This window comes from Phocoena phocoena, chromosome 16, assembly GCF_963924675.1.
Source record: "Phocoena phocoena chromosome 16, mPhoPho1.1, whole genome shotgun sequence".
Classification (NCBI taxonomy): domain Eukaryota; kingdom Metazoa; phylum Chordata; class Mammalia; order Artiodactyla; family Phocoenidae; genus Phocoena; species Phocoena phocoena.
The window spans coordinates 27,441,018-27,460,844 of NC_089234.1; the positions used below are offsets into that span (position 1 = coordinate 27,441,018).

General features: G+C 37.9%; 1 protein-coding gene across 1 annotated transcript in view; it reads right to left on the reverse strand.

The window, feature by feature from the left end:
- The window catches only part of SLF2 (SMC5-SMC6 complex localization factor 2), a 39,016-nt gene extending 19,871 nt beyond the window's left edge, over window positions 1-19,145 (reverse strand). The window contains exons 1-9 of the mRNA XM_065894486.1: window positions 19,006-19,145; window positions 16,341-16,384; window positions 15,107-15,831; window positions 13,703-13,760; window positions 8,529-9,517; window positions 7,472-7,542; window positions 4,188-4,310; window positions 3,055-3,222; window positions 1,807-1,909 (exon numbers count right to left, since the gene is read on the reverse strand). Coding sequence (XP_065750558.1) covers window positions 1,807-1,909; window positions 3,055-3,222; window positions 4,188-4,310; window positions 7,472-7,542; window positions 8,529-9,517; window positions 13,703-13,760; window positions 15,107-15,831; window positions 16,341-16,384; window positions 19,006-19,145 — 2,421 coding nt within the window. The remainder of the gene's footprint in view (window positions 1-1,806; window positions 1,910-3,054; window positions 3,223-4,187; window positions 4,311-7,471; window positions 7,543-8,528; window positions 9,518-13,702; window positions 13,761-15,106; window positions 15,832-16,340; window positions 16,385-19,005) is intronic.
- Between the last annotated feature and the right edge of the window lie 682 nt (window positions 19,146-19,827).

Sequence of the window (19,827 nt, forward strand, 5' to 3'; positions counted from 1 at the left end):
AAAGTCCTACTTGTAAGTTTAAGAAAAGATATATTACATAATTAGAGAATAATGAAGTCCTGGTGTGACAACAAATGAAGTTTTGAATCACAATAAACATAAATATGTGGGGGCGGGGGTAGATGCATAAGAGCCTTGCAGGAAACTGCTGGTAGGAAAGACCTTATCTGGAGCATATATTCATTTACTAGGGGGAAGGAGGAACACTTTAGGAGGGAAACTGACAAGCTAAAGGTCATTCAGAAAGGTGATCAGTAAAGGGACTGGATATTTAGTGACTTGAGAAAGTTTAGTGTGGGGAGTAATGAGGGTCATGATAGTTGTTTAACTGAAGGACTGTTAGAGAGATGAGGCATACTGTGGGAAGCTATAGAAAAGATAATTAGTACTACTACTTAAAAAACCATTTGGAGGCAAATTTTGATTTAATTAGGACTGTTAAAAAAAAAAAATCACTGGGATCCAAGTAGTGAGCTCCTAACAACTGGAAGCAAATGCTCCTGCCCCACAGTCTGTCCCACCTGTTATTCTCTCTGCCTAGAATGCCCTTCTCCCATTTACCATCTGACATATCTATAAACGTACACACACCTGTTTATTGTCTATCTCCTCTATAATAGAATGTGGGTTTCATGAAATCAGAAACACTGATTTTTGAAATTGCTGTTCTCTCCAGCACCTGGCACAGTTGGCACTCAAACATGGCAGCTATATGAAAAATGAATGAAAAACTATATTGGAATATATAGCTCTTGCAAATATGAGATTCTCTGAAATGTAACCTTAAAGCCCAGAATAGAAACTGCATATATTTTTCCCACTTCTCACTTCACATATATAGAGTAGTTACAGTTCTCTGATACCACTGATATTTATAAAGTTACCATGTAGATAATACAAAATTATTTATTTAAGTGCATTTAAAAGTTAAATACAAATGGGGAAAAGAAATATTCAATTGGATTTGCACTCCCCGCACCCAGTTATGAATGGGGAAATATCAGTATACAAGTCAAATCCTAAAAATGTATGTAGGCACCTCCACAAAAATAGGGGGGAAAAGGTAGAAAAAAATCCCCCCAGGTACACAAGCATTAGAAGACTTCTTCTAAAGCAAACTACAACAGTGATTTACCAGTGTGATGAAACAACTTAGGCACAACTAGCATTACTGCCTATCCTGCACACTATCTGCATTAGCATTTCTTTTTTTTTTTGCGGTACGCAGGCCTCTCACTGTTGTGGCCTCTCCCGTTGCGGAGCACAGGCTCCGGACGCACAGGCTCAGTGGCTATGGCTCATGGGTCAAACCGCTCTGCAGTATGTGGGATCCTCCCGGACAGGACACGAACCCGTGTCTCCTGCATTGGCAGGCGGACTTTCAACCACTGCGCCACCAGGGAAGCCCCCCAGCATTTTTTTTTTTTTTTTGCGGTAAGCGGGCCTCTCACTGTTGTGGCCTCTCCTGTTGCGGAGCGCAGGCTCCAGACACACAGGCTCAGCGGCCATGGCTTACGGGCCCAGCCGCTCCGTGGCATGTGGGATCTTCCCAGACCGGGGCACGAACCCGTGTCCCCTGCATCGGCAGGCGGACTCTCAACCACTGAGCCACCAAGGAAGCCCAGCATTTCTTTTATAATCTCTTTATACTGACTCTTTTTGCTTCATTCTAGCCCACTAAAATCATGGGTTTGATATGCTAGATTTTTTCTCTAGTAATGTGCAAATAAGATTATATTTTAAAAGTTTATTTTTGACTGGGAAATATAGAAAGAGGCAACTATACCCCCCAAATATTTCTCTTACCCGAAACAGCCACTTTAACACAGGTACAGGACACTGGACATAGTGATAAGCAGAGGTAAGGAAGCCTTGTGTTGTCAAAAAAATCTGATCTGTTTTTCCTGATCTGAAAAAATACAGTGAAATCAATATGACTGTTATCTTCATGGCAAGAAACTTCTACCACCACCACATCTGACATAATCGGAAATGAGCAAGCAAACCATTATAGTCCGTGGAGGTGGACTCTACCCCAATGTGGATGGGTTACTCATTAGAAATTCAATCAGTGGCCTAAAGCTGAACCAATCTGTTGGCTTGGCTCCAGATTTATCTGGTGGACAAATCTACAGTAGCTGGCAGTGTCGAAGAGCCTATTAAGTCTCAGAGCATCATCTGCTTTTGCCAGACTGGGTTTGTACTTCCACAAAACTTAGCACCACAATTAATGTGATCTGTCTGGATCTGAGCTATCACGTACTGAGAGAAATTAGACCAGTTTGGGTACTGTGGTAGAGACTGTTAATCCCAACATCTATTCTTGTCTTTCCTCTTGGTAACTGAACCCTGGGGTTTTTAGCTGGGCACACTGGCTGCCTGAAATGAAAATCACTTCTCAGCCTTCCTTGTGGCTAGGTGTGGCCAGGTTGACTTAGTTCTACCCAACTAACCATAAGTAGAAATGTTGTGGGGGGTTTCTGGGAATTTAAAGGCTGGAGCTCCAGTAGCACCTGAAGCAACCAGGTGCTAAGGATGGTGGGGAAGAAAGATTATATGGTGAAACACCAGCCCTGGACTTCCTACCTCTGAACTTCTTCCACATCAGAAAGAAATATACTTCTTGTTTAAGCCTTGTTATTTTATTTATTTATTTATTTATTTATTTATTTATTTTTAACATCTTTATTGGAGTATAATTACTTTACAATGTTGTGTTAGTTTCTGCTGTATAACAAAGTGAATCAGCTATATGTATACATATATCCTGATATTCCCTCCCTCTTGCACCTCCCTAAGCCTTGTTATTTTGACAGTCCCTGTTACTAGATACTGATCTTAACCCTAACTAATAAAGGCATGTAATATGCCAAGCGACTATCTTACACGGCTTCCTATAACTAAATAATAAAACACAAAGAGCAACAGTAATAAGTAAGAGGATGAGGAAACTGGATAGGTCAGAATAGAAATTAACCTTTCAGAAGATTACATCAGTCAGAAACCTTTCAATTTTTATACAAGAAAAAGTTAAATGTCTATTTTCCTACTTACTTAAGAATAAGCTTTTCTACAGCACTTTGTCCGATAAAACCAGAGTCTCTTAAATCCAAGGTATACTGATTGAAAATTTTTCCAGAATTAAGGAAATTAAATATTTCTTCGCCTGGATGATGATCAGGAATAGCATCAATTGTAACTGAAAATTTCTTTAGAAATTCTCTGAAAAAAAGAAGTTATTGAATACTGAACAGTTATACTGCATATAATTTTGTATTTGAAGATTGGGTGCAAAAAACCCTTTTCTTAGGACCACTATTAATCCCACATTAGAAGATGAACATGAGAACACATGTTCTGCTCTCCCACTTTTTGCTAGTATTGAATATTTATAGTCCAAAGCCACTAAATGTGTCTGTGTGAAAAGGAGAAAAGACAAAAAATCTAACTTGGCCTTAAAATCTGCCTTTCAAATCCACCCCAGATGGATTAAAAACCCATCACAGATTATTCACAGAGTAAATAACCATCAATGGCTCATTTATTTTACGAAAACAAAATTTTAAAATGTATTTTTAATACAGCATACATCATGAAAAATGCTGTACCTGTGCTCTTTTTTCCTGATTTTATTTATTTACTTATCCAGTTTTATTGAGGTATAACTGACATACAGAACTGTTTAAGTTGAAAATATATAGCATAAGGATTTGACTTACATACATCATGAAATGATTATCACAAGCTTAGTGAACATCCACCATCTCATATTGATACAACATTAAAGAAATAGGAAATCTTTTTCTTGTGGGGAAAACTCTTAGGATTTACTCTCTCAACAACTTTCATACACGACATAAAGCAGTGTTAATTATATTTCTCATGTTGTACATGACATCCCTAGTACTTATTTATCTTATAACTGGAAGTTTGTACATTTTAACCACCTTCATTCAATCCCTCCCTGCCCCAAACCTTCTGCCTCTGGTAACCACAAATCTGATCTTTTTCTTTGAGTTTGTTTTTTGAAGTGTAACTGACCTACAACACTGTTAGTTCCTATTACACAACATCATATTGATTTTGTACTTCTATACATTGTAAAATGATCATCATGATAAGTCTAGTTATGATACACCACCGTTTACAAAGATATCATACAGTTATTTACTATATTCCCCACATACCTGTGCTCTTCTAAGAGGCCATCTTCATCATCTGTACTGTCTTGATTGCCAATTCTGATTGGAGATTTAATGCCTCGGCCCTGCCTTATGTCTTCCTGTAGTTGCTTCTGCAGTTCATCTAGCCTGAGAATCGAAAGAATGTTATAATAAATGGCTTAAACTAAAGATTTTTTTATTTCTAGGGTATGTCTAAAAGCAGCACCAAAGAAAACTCTCATTAAAAGATCTGAATATTTCTTTATGGCTAGGACTTCAAGAATGATGTCCAAATCATTTAGAGATCGGGGGAGGAAAAATCACAAAGAATAAACACCACTGATTTGATTATCCCTCTAATCTTTAATGCTCATTGGACTTCCAGTAGACCAACAACCTGATAACGTTAACCAGGCTTTCTAGAAGCAGTAGTCATCACCATTGTCACTGTGATTATCACAACACCCAACACTTACTAAGCAGTTACTATGACACTGTACCAAGGACTTCATGTATTAACTCTTTTAACCCTCACAACAATTCCATGAGGTAGATTATTACCCATTTCATACACGAGGAAACAGGCATTAGAAAAGCTAACTTGGGGCTTCCCTGGTGGCGCAGTGGTTGAGAGTCTGCCTGCCGATGCAGGGGACACGGGTTCGTGCCCCACTCTGGGAAGATCCCACATGCCGCAGAGCGGCTGGGCCCGTGAGCCATGGCCGCTGAGCCTGCGCATCTGGAGCCTATGCTCTGCAACAGGAGAGGCCACAATAGTGAGAGGCCCGCGTACAGCTAAAAAAAAAAAGAAAAGCTAACTTGTTCAAGCTCACAATGTAAGGAGCTGGGATTCAAAGCCAGAGAGTTTAGCTCTGGAGTCCTTGCTTATATTGCTTGCCAAGATTAAGTTACTTTAACCAAGGTCCTTATTCCCAGCTCCAGCCCCACAGTAGATGAGTATAATACAACAGTAAATGACCAGTAAAGGCACTGCTCTATCACTACAGGAAAGAGTTAATCATCAGATCAAACTAGAACCTCTGGGCTTCCCTGGTGGCGCAGTGGTTGGGAGTCCGCCTGCCGATGCAGGGGACACGGGTTCATGCCCCGGTCCGGGAGGATGCCACATGCCACATGCCGCGGAGCGGCTGGGCCCGTGGGCCATGGCTGCTGAGCCTGCGCGTCTGGAGCCTGTGCTCCGCAACGGGAGAGGCCACAGCAGTGAGAGGCCCGCGTACCGCAAAAGAACAACAACAACAAAAAACTAGAACCTCTGCCTTTGGTCTGTGCAATGTTCAATTTTAAATAAGCAACTTCAGATCTGACATCACAAATCACATGAATTCATGAAACTTTTAAAGAATTTTACAGTTGATGGGAATTCCCTGGCAGTCCAGTGGTTAGGAATCCATGCTTCCCTTGCAGGGGGCACGGGTTCCATCCCTGGCTGGGGAACTAAGATCCCACATGCCGCACAGTGCGGCTAAAAAAAAAAAAGAATTTTATAGTAGAGACAAATTTCTCCAGTTAAATTCAGAAAGGGGAAATACTCCTCACTTACTGTCTGCAATTCCTATGCTTAGCTACTTAAAGACACATATATACCAACTTCAAGCCAACTGAGTTTTCAGTGAATTTCTCTGCATTAGTTTCAAGGATAATCTTTGAACTAATAAGGAATATTATTTTTCCCCTTTCATAAGCAAAAGCAGTTTGCAACTAGTTACATAAATTTCATTGGGGTTATTATAATGCCCAAACTTTTTGATTTCTGTATGTGTGTGGGGGGGTGGGGTTATCAGTAATAATTCTAAACTTCTTCCTCAAAACAGTAATTTGATGTAGAAATACCACTTCTGGTTATACTCATTTCAAAACTTGGACTAGGACGGCATACGAATGTTTAACAAGTATGAAGATGCCACTTCATACCTGTTAGGATGGCTATCATTAAAAAACCAGAAAAACCAAGTGCTGGTGAGGAGGTAGAGAAACTGGACCCGTGTGCACTACTGGCAGGAATATAAAATGGTACAGCCACTATGGAAAACAGTACAGCAATTCCTCAAAAAATTATGTATAGAATTACCATATGATCCAGCAATTCCACTTCTGGGTATATACCCAAAAGAACTTAAAGTGGGTACTTGAAGAGATAATTTGTACACCCATGTTCATAGCAGCAAAATTTACAGTAGTCAAAAAACAGAAAAAAAAAAAAAAAAAACAGAAGCAACCCAAATGTGTCCATCAATAGATAAATGGATAAATAAAATGAGGTATATACATACAGTGGAATATTATTCAGCCTTAAAAAGGAACGAAATTGGGTCATTTGTAGAGATGTGGATGGATCTAGAGACTGTCATACAGAGTGAAGTCAGAAAGAGAAAAACAAATATTGTATATTAACGCTTATACATGGAACCTAGAAAAATGGTACAGATGAACCATTTGCAGAGCAGAAATAGAGACACAGATGTAGAGAACAAACATATGGACACCAAGGGGGGAAATGACGGGGGAAGTGGTGGTGGTGGGATGAACTGGGAGATTGGGATTGACATATATACACTAATATGTATAAAATAGATAACTCATAAGAACCTGTTGTATAAAAAAATAAATTCAAAAATTCAAAGAGGAAATTCTGGCACATGCTACAACATGGATGAACCTTGAAGACATTATGCTAAGTGAAATAAGCCAGTCATAAAAGGACAAATACTGTATGATCCCATTTATATGAGGTACCTAGAATAGTCAATTTCATAGTAACAGAAAGAGTGGTAGTTGCCAGGGGCTAGAGGGAAGGGGAGAATAGGGAGTTATTGTTTAACGGGTATAAAATTTCAGTTAGGGAAGATGGAAAATAAAAGTTCTGGAGATGGACGGTGATGATGGTTGCACAACAATGCGAATGTATGGTAACGCCAGTGAACTATACATTTAAAAATGATTGAAATGGTAAATTTTATGTTCTATATTTTTGTCACAATAAAAAAAATACAAAAAAAAATTCTACCCATGCTTTTGATCAAGAACTTCAGCTACCAGATACCAGCTGTAATAAGTAGAAAGGAATTCATACTATTAATTAATGCAGTATGCCATAAAAACCAGGATCTTTTGATTCAGCCTGTAAATAAGAACACCTTATTTCTAACATAGTTGACAGCAAAACTGTTATAATAGCACTAGCACAAAATACATGCTAATTTCTCATGTTTTTTTAAGGTAAATTAAAAGCCAGCCATACAAACAAACAGTATGTTAAATTTAGCAAGACAGTCACGATGCCAACCTACCTTTGTGTGTCTTCCATCTCCTTCACTAGACGCTCTAAAGTATTTGTATAAGTTCCACTATGAACATGTTCCTAAAACAAGAAGAAAATTTGGGAATACTTTATAACATATCTTAGTAGAAGAACTGGGATGTTTTAAATTATTCAGAAGACTAAAAAGTATTTTCTATTTCAATAACCTGGGCCAGAAGGATATCTTTCTTAAAAAGATAATTTTCACCATCATGCTTTAAATCTAGAATTTTGTACTGCAGGCAATTTGATTTTACCATCTATTAGGAAAGGCACTACTTATAAAAACCCTGCTAGCCTTAGGAACTGACTGTTAACACCCAAGGGCTCCATAGCTACCCTGTCTTTATTTTTAAATTCTATTTTAGTGGAATTAAACTACTAATTTTTAGGTGTTACCATGAAACATTAACACCTTCCCCACCAAATTTTACACACATGAGAATTTAATTCAGCTTATTCCCAAGACAGAATGAAGCACTTTATAAATAAAATTGCACACCACAATTAACAACATTTCTACACTCTACCTTCATTTACAGCAGTGGTCTCCAAAGCAGGGGGTGTGCAAGGTGATCCATTGGGGTGCAGGAAGAAAATAATAGAACTTCTATTTATATGGAACTTCTATAGAAACTCCAGTAGAACTTACTCTATTGTAACTTCTATATAACTTATATAGGAAAATACTTTTTTCTTCTTCCTTTCAAATTCTGTTTTCTTCATATGCTTCAGAAAGTACATAGTAGTATAGTAGTACAGGTATATAATCTATAGCTATACATATATATTGGGGTACATGCTCAAAATTTTTTTTACTAATAAAAGTGTGTGTGATCAAAAAAAGTTTGGAGACCACTGATTTACAGTCATAAAGCTGAAGATATGGGAAATCCATTTACCAAAAAAGAACTATACCACTTTCAGTCTAAAAAAAAGTTGTAACAAACTGAATTTTAAAGTAAGTTCTAACAATCTATCCCTCGTTCACTAGTCAATCCATCTTTCTCTCTTCAAGTAAAGATAAATGTCATAAAACTACTTACTGTATAGTCTGATGACTGAGATCTAAGCCCCTTAGAAAGAGCAGGAGGCTTTCCTGTAGTTGCAGGAGTCTGATTGAAGTTCAAAGCCATTATTTCTTCCAGTGATTTTAATGTTTCCTCTTCCTCATCACTGTCTAGGTTATAACCTAAACTTTCTTCATCACTATCAAAATCACCCCTTAGTTTTCTTTTCAGTGCATTGCTACCTGCATTGGAATTTCCTGAACTCTCTTTATCTGAAGGGGCTTTATCTGAAGGTGCTGTTGGGCTCGGAATACATGGCACAACTTCCAAAGCAGCCGGGGGAGACTTTGTAGGAGTGCCATATTCTGAACGCAAAGATCCCCCACAAATTTTCCCTGTAGATACGTTAGAATCAGCCTTATTAGTCTTTGCTTTGTGTTCCTTGTGTTTGGAGGACTCTGTAGAATGCCCAGAACATTCTTTAGATGAGGAACGCTCTTTATCTTTTTTAGGAACTGGAAGAGTGCAATTTTTAGCATTTAATGGAACCCGAGAGGAACCAGCACTTGGAACATGGGAAAGTAAAGGTAGAAGTTTTGTCTCCTGTGATGCCACAGAGCTAGCAGTTTTATTTTTCTGAAAGTTGCTAGCTTTTTTAACTGCAGACTTTTCCTGAGGTAAAGGTAAGTGGGGTTTCTGTATCTTAGTCTCTTTGGTACTTGCCACACGAATTTGGTCACTATTCCTGGAAGAATGGTGCCCAGTATTTGAAGGTGCCAAGCCTGCAGAGGAGCAATCAGCTTCTTCATTCGGTTCCTTGGATATATCTTCCAAGCGCAATACACCACCAGGTGTCTTCAGTGCAATATGTTTTATAAATTTTTCTCTCTGATGTGGTCCATCAGGACGCTTCTCAAGGAAGGACTCTTTTGCTTTTGGCATTATAGATTCTCTTGTGCTTTTCAGATCTGAGTCCACAGAGTTCCTTTTTCTTTTGTCAGGGAATTTATTCTGCTTAGAGCCTGCTAAAATTTAATTTTTGCCAGATTAGTGAAAAGTATACTTTCCTATCTTATTAAAGTTTATTCAGTAAGTGTCTAGAATACCCTGACAAAATGTTTAAATTCTAAAAGTTTAGGCTGAGATTATTAACCACATATGGAATGAGGAAACAGAGTTAATATTTTATTTATTAACTGATAAATACTAGTGTCCATGAAATTTAGTCCAAAGCTAATGACAAATGCTCATTTTCATTCAAAAGCTATTAAAAGTTTACCACCTAAATAGAATTAGAGGTGTTACACCCCAAAACACTAAAAAACTGCATATCTATATCAAGGAAAGGATCCTAAAGGCACTTTTCCTCAAAGTGCATATACTCTTTCTTAGACTAAAGCCTACCTGGTTCTAGAAATGTAACACTTTTACATCTAAATTTATAGTACCTTAAAACACATACACAATAACTAGTTGAAGGCAGAAAATTTTTAATTTCTCAATTAAAAAAATTCCCCTAAGTCTTTTTCCCTACTATTAAATTTTTTATTCTTTCCCATGTATCCCTCTAGTCTTCAGCTGTGTTATGGGTTGAACTGTAGCTCCCAAAATGATATGTTGAAGTGTTAACTCCCAGAACCTCAGAATGTGACCTGAATTAGAAATAGGGTCTTTATAGGGGCAATCAAATTAAAATGAGGTCATTAGGGTGGGTCCTAATCCAATACAACTGGTGTCCTTATAGAAAGAGGAAATTTGGACATGGAGAAAGACATGCAGGAGGAAGATAATATGAAGACACATAGGAAGAAGATGCCACGTGACTGGAGTGATGCACCTACAAGTCAAGGAATGCTAAGGATTGTAGACAAACACCGGAAGCTGGAAGGGCAAGTAAAAGGAGTCTCCCCTATAGTTTTTAAGAGAGAGCATGGTCCTGCTGATAACCTTAGTTTGGGAATTCTAGCTTCCAGAATCATGAGACAATAAATTTCTGTTGTTTTAAGCCACTCAGGTTTAGGTACTTTGTTATGGCAGCCCTAGGAAACTAATACAACCTGTCTCTGTGTTAGGAGCTCCATCCAGAAGCACGTATACCATCCAGAAGCACATATATTTGAGTTAACCAGTTTTTTAAAATTTCTGTGTTTAAAAATGTGATGTTTCATTAATTCACTCTTAAAATTTATTATTCATTAAAAATTCACTATTTATATAACTAGTATTCTCAAAATCAAATTTCCCTAAATCAAGTTCTTTCTGCACATGGACAGATGTCCCCAAATTCTTAACAACTTGATTTAAAAAACAAAAACCAAAAAACCCTCAAGAGTTAAGCAATTATTTGCATAACCTGATCAATACATACTCTGGAAAACTCAATTTATAAGAATGAAAAATCAATTAATAAACAAATGCTCCTATCTACATTCTTCTACAGATATTTTTATTACCTGAGAAATCACTCCATGCCCACTAAGTTTTCTGGGGTTAAATGTCTTATAAAAAAGGACAGAGGTCCCTTATAGGGCAGGATGAGAAATCAGATAACTAAGAAAAAGAGAAGACTTACACTGATTATCTTAAGTTTGGGGGTTACAAAAAAGCTATAGAGCTGCTAATTTGAGTTTTGCTCCATTTCCTTAGAGAAGTCAATTTATATACAGCTAGTAATGAGGGGAAATTCCTGCTTTGTTTAAGAAGTAAAGACTTACCTAGGAGGAAAGAAAAACTGTGGGCAAAGTTTAGGAAAAATCAGCTTATTATTATTTTTTTAAACTGGATGGTGTTTTTTTTTTAAATTAGTTTATTTTAGGCTGCATTGGGTCTTTGTTGCTGTGTGTGGGCTTTTCTCTAGTTGCAGCGAGCAGGGGCTAGTCTTCACTGCCATGCACGGGTTTCTCTTGTTGCAGAGCACAGCCTTTAGGTGTGCGGGCTCAGTAGTTGTGGCTCCCGGGCTCTAGAGCGCAGGCTCAGTAGTTGTGGCGCACAGGCTTAGTTGCTCTGCAGCATGTGGGGTCTTCCCAGACCAGGGCTTGAACCCGTGTCCCCTGCACAGGCAGGCGGATTCTTAACCACTGCGCCACCAGGGAAGCCCGAAAAATCAGCTTATTAAGAGCTTTTAACATCTAGTGTTAAGAGGAGAGTGAACTGGTACTACAGGTCTCCTTTTGCAAGCTCTCTAGGGCAATAATGTAACTGTAAACGTTTCATGATTCTTTTCATACTTCTTGTACAACTTGTAGGCTGAATGTTTGTTTTACAACACTTCAAATATCTATTAATATATAAAATACTCAGATAAGATAGGGACTGAATTTGTAAAAAGGAAAACTCCACATGCTCAATAGGGGATTGGTTATTAATAAATTATGGAATAAACTAGGGAGGGATTAAGTTGGTCCTCAGAATTCAGCCGAAGGACAGGGCTCTGGAAGACCAAAGAGCTAAATGCCTACACTACCAACATTTTTGAAATCCCTGAACTTGTGTGTGATTATGTATATCACAACTGTTAAGTGTAATTAGCAGTAATATAAATAAAACATAATATTGGATTATTAATATCTATTCATTATTTATCTATCAGATAAAGATAAACATTCTTCATGTTATCTAGAGTGAAAAATCCCCTTATGCCCTTTATATTCTGTTGATATTCAACTGAAGTATAAATGTATGTTTACTAAGATTACAACACCATAATTATTAATGAGGATTATGAAAACATGCAAACATATTAGAAATAAAAATACAAGTGAAGGCAATTATCTTAAACCTGCCTCTGAAAATATGTAGAAAGCATCCTTTTCAAGCAGTGCTCGAGAATGCGGGAAACAGTATATGGGAAACTACTTTAGTCACCACTGATGAAATCTGCAAACCCATGAACTGAAGAGAATTTTTATCTTAGTCATTATCAGAGAAAAAAAATGCTGAACAGCTGGGTGGCAACACCACCACCAGTGTTCCCTTATACTAGCAGAGCTAGCCTAAAGATATTTTGTTTTCCATTCACCTCAGTGCAAAGTGGTCATTTATTTAGTGTTACAAATATGTAACACAGTACAGGAGCAATCTCATGTCTCATGGCTGAGAAATTATTGTTCTTGTACTATAATGTCAAAATCCACTAAAATTTGATCACTAAAACCAACAATACTGTAAAATTTTTAAAAATTAAAAAACAACACATAAAACCTCAAATTTATTCTTTTATCCTAGAAGGTCCTTCTACAATAGTAAAATATGATTTCAGCCTTGGCTGCAGATGGATTTTAAGACTCAAGATCACTTGGTCAAAATGCAGTACACCTCTAGAATGTATAAAAAACAGAGTTTTACATGAAACCTGAAGAAGAATGAGTCAGAACTGTCTCTCTGTACCTGTTTTTTCATCTCTAAAAGTAACCACCTTATAAGGATGTGAATCAAATGATTAAAAGCATGGCGCACAGTAAGTGCTCAATAAATGTTGGCTATTATCAGTATGTCCAATGTATCTTACTGATTGTGGAAATTTGTAAAGCCCATTTTTCAAAGTCTGCAGTTATAGCAGAAAAAGAAATTTGATACACCAGACTATTCTGAACAGTTGGCATTTCTGGGGGCCTTTCATTTTCTATGTTATACATTTCTGCGGTGTTTGAATTTTACACTGTTCTATCTTCTAGTTAAAAAGAATATTTTAAGAATTACTGAGTTAACAGTAGCTGTTTGTTATTATGTATTTTCTCAATCAACAGTTACTGAAAGTACAAGTTAATATCATGTAGGTGTCCTTGAATTTGATATTAAAAAGGGACCTTTGTATTTGAAAAATTAAGAAACAGTTTTAGACCTTGATAACAGTTTCAAACTTAAACAAAGCATCTATAATATCAAGACCTCAGTCCATAATTCCAAGAATTTAAGATTATGCTTCTTAATGTAGCCAAGGATTCAGAAGTAGAACACTGAGTACCAATATGAAAAGCACATTGTTAGGAACTCTTGAAGAAGGCAGAGAAGAGTCAAGACAAACCACTGTTTACACATACTGAATTCAAGAACTATTCCTTCTGAATATAACATTACCGAACTTTTAACTAATCTGAGACACCGAATTTACCTCTAGGAAGGAAACTGCATATTTAAACAAATTTAAGTAAAAAACAGTGCCATTAAGATGCAAATTTATTTAAAATTCTGAAATTTAATTTTGATTCTACCTGAGGCAGGTTCCCATGAATCAGAAGAGGATCTTTTTCTTGAGAGAGGTCCATTTTCCTATTAGCAAAATGAGAAAAAAATAATTAGGAGTTGGGAGCAGTCAAGAATGTGAACTTTTCTTCGTAATATTTAAACACAGATTTCTACTCTGAATAAAGCAAGCACCAAATTTGGAGGTAAACCCAAACTTCTATAATAAAATATTTTAAATTCCTAAGTCTTTTCATAAAAATGAAGTACATTTGTATCATATGTAAAAATGTCAGTTTTCATAATGTAAATTTAGAAATTTTTATTAATAGCTCAAGATTAATATTAGAGCACTGTATTGTACTATTATTTTAATAAAGAAATAGCCTAATATTTGCCTATCAAATGGCTACAACTCTTCAACACTTCTGTTTAGGTACTGATACACCACCAAACACTGAAATGCTATGAAAATGGACCAAATGTTACTAACTTCTATTGATCATTAGCAAATCTCACTGGTAAAGGCACTAAATTCCTTGCAAACAAACCCATGAGTTTACAAATATAATTTTCCAGCAGTATAAAATACAACTCCATTCACTCTTAGAATGTCATAGTTTGGTTTATTTTTGGTCCATCTGATTTTAAAATCTCATAGTATCTTATCAACATAGCACTTTCTTGATATCTCATCTTCCTTTAGTTGCTCTGTATGTAGAGAAGCTTTCTGAAACAGATGTACTTAACAACTTGACTTTCCAGGGGACAGGAACAGCTTTTATGCTAATTCTCAAAACAGAAGTTTGATGAGCTTAAGATGTATCTGGATAGTTTTCATCATATTCTAAGTTTTCTAAGACCCATACTCAACTACTTAAGACATATAACCTAAACTAGTGATTTTCAAACTTTAAAGTGCAGCAGAATAATCTGGAAAGCTTGTTAATTGCAGATTGCTGGACTCTACTTCAGTTTCTGGTTCATTGGGTTTGGAGTGGGGCCTGAGAATCTACATTTCTAACAAGTTCCTAGGTGATGCTGATGTTGCTAGTCCAAGGAACATTCTGAGAACCTCTGTTCTAAACCATTTCCTGTTGTTTTAGATTTTCCATTCCCTCAAGAATCTCCCTTCAGTGTAGCCTAACTTAAAAATGACTGCACTTGTCTAAAAAAAAAATGCTTACTTTCCTGATTAAGAAAGATCTTTGTTCCTGGTCTGAAAAAAATTATGGGCAAAAAACAATGCTTTACTAAGTTTGAAGGACAGTTCGAGGGAATTTAATGAAACTAGCTTCTATACAAACTGTGTATCAGTATTTCCCTAACAAAAGGTACCAAATTGTTTCTTAACAATTATCAAACATCTTTAGATTTAGTATCTAAATATGATAAAATAGTAGCCAAGCTAATTCAGCATTTATTGCACATACCAGGTTTGAAAGATTACTATTTCCGGCTGTGACATCATTCTGTTTACTCTGTTCCTGCCTTGGTTTGCATCTTCTTCCTATACTAGAGGATTTTAAGGAAAGAGTGCTTGCTGCTGAGAAAGAATTTTCTGAGTTGATTCTCTGCTCCATTTGCTCCCTTCTCAACCTCTTTAGTTCTCTTTCTCTGCAGTAAGAAGCTAGAGACAACTGGAACTTAGCTCCCAGTGGGCTTTCTCCTGGGTGGTGCCTGGACAGGCTGCTCCTGCTGCTAAGACTTCTGGAGCTGTTCTTGAAGATGTCAGCGTCTGTCACCGCGGCCTGCTTTTTAGAATCTGCACTGATTTTGCCTCGATCTCCATCATTCTTCTCCCTGCTATTTTCATGAATGAAATGTGACTTCCTTCCCTCTGGAGACTGATGTTTTTTCTTCGTCTCTTTTGACAAGAGATATGAAGGAGGAACGTATTTTGTAACTGCCTTTGGACATTTGGTGGCCAGTGACACACAAGGCTGACGTGACTCATGTACACCATGATCTCTATGGTGCTCTTTAACACCTTTCATGAATGCCTCTAAGACGGGGCTCTTTTCTGATGGCACCCTTTTGGGTTTAGATCTTTTTGGTGAGGATAGTTTCCTTTCAAACTGCTCTGTCCCACTGATGGACAATCCACTTTCTCCATATTTGATGTTCGATTTTTGTGGAGAATCCAACATATGTCTATCTAAATAGCCAATTAAAACACATACACATTGTATGTTATTAAAAATAGCACAAACGATTACATTTGTATATTTATTATAAATTATTATACTTAAAATATTAAACTATCACAAAAGTTTTCAAATTGATAATTAAATGATACACATATTATTGGGGGGAGAATTTAAGACATGATTTAATAGCCTTACTTTCACAAATCTCCCTTTTGTTACATCATGTAAGCTCCCTATAGCTCCACTTATGAAATAAGTTACTTTAATACAGAATCGAAATAGTATACATTATGAACATTATTAACTGGAATATTTTCAATTAAGAAAGCGTAACAGCAAAAAGTTTCTTCATGATGTTTAGAACTTGTTTATCTTTGTAAACAACACTGCATCTTTATATTTTGTATTTTGAACACCATGTTTAATCAAATTAATAAGAGTTTAGAGTAGATTTAAAAATTGACTCCATCTTCCTCCCCAAAAGATCCCACAAAAAATGCATTAACAGTATACATACCTTGTTTTGAAGCTGGTTTGAAGAAATCTATAATTGACTGCTTCCTGAAAATAAAAGCATAACTAATATGGGATCACATTAGCAAACATTAAAACTTCAATAATTCAGATTAAGTGGAGAATATCAGTAGATTTATAGACTATAGGCTGAATTTCACTATCTGGTTTAATCAAGTTCTGACAATGACAATAATGCTTTGCTAAGCTGATTATAAAAAATTTTAAAAATTAAATTCAGCACTTCCTGTAGGAGTAAATTTATAAAAACAGTATTGAGGTTTATATACTCTATAGTACTAAAATGATAAGACTAGAGTGTGGATCTAAGGAATTGGTCGAGTATTTCCTAGGACTGAAAAGCTTGTTGCTATGTGGGAGAAGAAAAGAACTTGAGGGGATCTGATCCTATTCCTTGATATCTCCAGTGCCAGGTACAAAAGAATGCTCAACAGATGTTTGCTGAACGAATAATGGAGATTATAAAAACTAAGTAAAACCTGAACAGACTCATAACAAGAGTAGATGGTAGAATGGCAAATACGGGTGATTTTGCTGGTCTGGAGAGGCAGATGAAGAGTGTGCTGGGCAAAAGGAAGAAAGGATCAAGTTCTAACCTTTTATTATACTCTTTATACACTACAGTTAACGTTAATCTAAGTAACAGCAAAAACTGGAATGAATCATGTTTCAAAATCTTAATTTTTTACTAAGAATTCTTAAGATATTTACGAAAATAATGCGTTGCCTGGGAAAAACACAAAACAGAGAAAAAGGAGTAAGTTAACAAGAATAACAAAAACCAAACTTTTAATTTTTAAGGATTTCTGCATCCTACAATGAACACAAAGTGAAGTAGGACCATATTACCATAATTTGTATTCTGATTTGTTCATGTGTTTAGAGTTGTCAACTGCATAGAGGGATGTTATTATATGTTGAGCAACAAATCACCCTTCTGGCAAATTTTGCTAAAATGTATTCATTTTAGCTGAAAGAAAATAAGCAGTAGATGAATTTCCCGAAATATTTATCCACTATGAGCTTGGAATGCTCAGAGGAAACTTGAACAATCCAAGTCCTTTGAAGGTTATTCTTCTTCTACATCTTGTACTCTTTACTTGCCACATTAGAATAGCAATGCCCATTCTTAATGGTTTACTGAGAGTCCACAATGTCTGTCTGAGATGCTGGTAGAAAAGCTAAGCAGCTATGAAATGAATGAGTGGGAATCTATGCATTTTTTTCATAAAATAAATTATATCAGAGGGTAAAAGAAGAAATACTAGAGGTCTGCAAAGGGGAGAAGGATGATGCCTTCAATTACTGGTTGAATAAAGAGAGATGAGAAAGGACTAAAAAGCAGCTAATTAACTCAAAACAATACTGAATGTTTTTATGTTAATTACTAAAAGTAACACTGTATCTCTTCCCTAAAGTATTACATCTTTTTGGTTAATACACCTGAGAGAAAAATGGCTTTGGGTAAAACATACAAGAAACCTGTAAAATAACCAGGAATGTGACTTTCAAGAAAGAACAGTCCCCTAAGTTCATATGCACAGAAAGGTCCATTACTTATTTATAACTAAACTAATTATAACTAATTAAAAAATTATTTGTAACAGCACACAAACCCTTATCTGAAACTTTTGGGGCCAAATGTGCTTTAGAATTCTAAATTTTTTTTTTTTGGATGCATTATGTAAAGCCCCCAGTGGGGTCTGAGACTGCACCCTATAAGCAAACACATTAATATTTCTCCAGCAAAACTTACAAAAAAAAAAAACACAAAAAACTTACAAACACTCACACCTAATGAGATAAAGACCATCTATAGCCTTCCATTAGTTCTGGTCAGGTTTGGCTGCCAAGTTAGATGTGGTGCCAAACTTATTGAAAACTTTGGATTTTCATAGCTTTCTGAATTAAGATAAGGGGTTGTGGACCTGTACAACAATATCTGAAGATAAATTTACGGTTAAACTTACGTTACAAGCTTTCAAACTTAAAATAAAAAAGACAGTACCAAGTGCGTAGAGAATTTAAACATGTTTTATTGTCAGAGGATGTCATTTGATTAAACTCCCCATCTCATTACATAGCTCCCACAAAATCTTTACAAAAAAATCTGGCCTCTTGGAGAGGCGTAAAGTTACTGAAGGAGAAAACATATCACATTCCAAATCTGCATGTTTTTTAAATTAAGACTTATTGTGCGTAGTGGACTTTAAAGCAATTCGTGGAAGGATTTTCCTCATCACATCTTACATAATATCACCCACAATACAGAAAAGGCTTATACTATTCAACCACTAGGATCAGTAAAACTGACAGCGTACAGAAAACCACTTAAATATGCACTTAGCAGTCAGGGCCCCGGGTCCAGCTAAAGTAAAGGACAAAAACCACGTTCTACCTAAGGCGGGTGGTCCGTAGCCATCCAGGCTGTGGTCACTAGACCAAGAACAGCGTCCCAACTACAGAAAAGGAGACTCCAGCTCCCAGCAGCCCCCGCGCGGAGGCGGGGCGGTGGTTTGCCAGGCCCCGGACGCGGAGGCCTGAGCTCGCGGAGGATGGCGGGAACTGGAAGAGCGGCCGTCCGCAGTCCTCCCTCATATACCCTTGCCCCCGCGACCCGGCCCCTTCTCAAGCCCTCTGCACGGTACCTGTCCCCAGGACTCTCTGTTCTCTTTCCCGCTGCAGCAGGGGCGGTACTACCGGGTCTCAGATGGCAGCGCGGGGGCGACGACCCCGGGGCTGGGGATGAGGGGAAACCTGGCCTAGCGGGCATGCAGCGCCTTGTCATGTCGGCGCCGCTGGCGACGGCGGCATGTGCTGTGGCTGGAGAAGTTGGGTGCGTGGTTGCCGTCTTGCTGCTGGGACTCGGGGAGGCTGTCGGAGCAGAGGTGGGCGGCACCCCCTTCTCTCTTCATGGCGGTTCTCTCTCTTCGGAAGTGACTCCGGTGTGAGCGGGAAGGAACCTGAGGACCAACAGGGGGCGGGTCTTACTTGAAGCGTCGCGTTCTGATTGGCTTGCACGGCGGTCATTCCTGTTGTAGCGCAATAGAAAGCCGCAGCCTCTCAGGAGAAGGCGGGGTTTCGGTGAGGGGGAGGAGAGAAGGAAAACTGCCCCCCGTCACGTGCACAGGGACAGGGGCGCGGGGGGTGGGGTTGGGTGGGGGCGCCGCAGCCTCCGGCGCTTCGGCTTTGGCGGGCGCGTGGGATCGGGCGGGCGCGGGCGGGCGGGCAGGCGCGGGCAGCAGAGTGCGCTGCGGCAGCTGGCGACACCCATCTTGAAGAGGGCGAAGGGCGAGTCAAACCCCGAGCTTGGTAGCTGACCTCAATGAAGATGGCCAACAGTTGGGCTTCCAGTGTCACACAGTTGTGCCTCAGAAATCCCCAGCTGTTCATTACATCGTCTCTTTAACATCTTAGGCCAAAGTGCCCTGATGCTGTCACGATTTCCTCGGTAGTCTGCACAGCCCAAT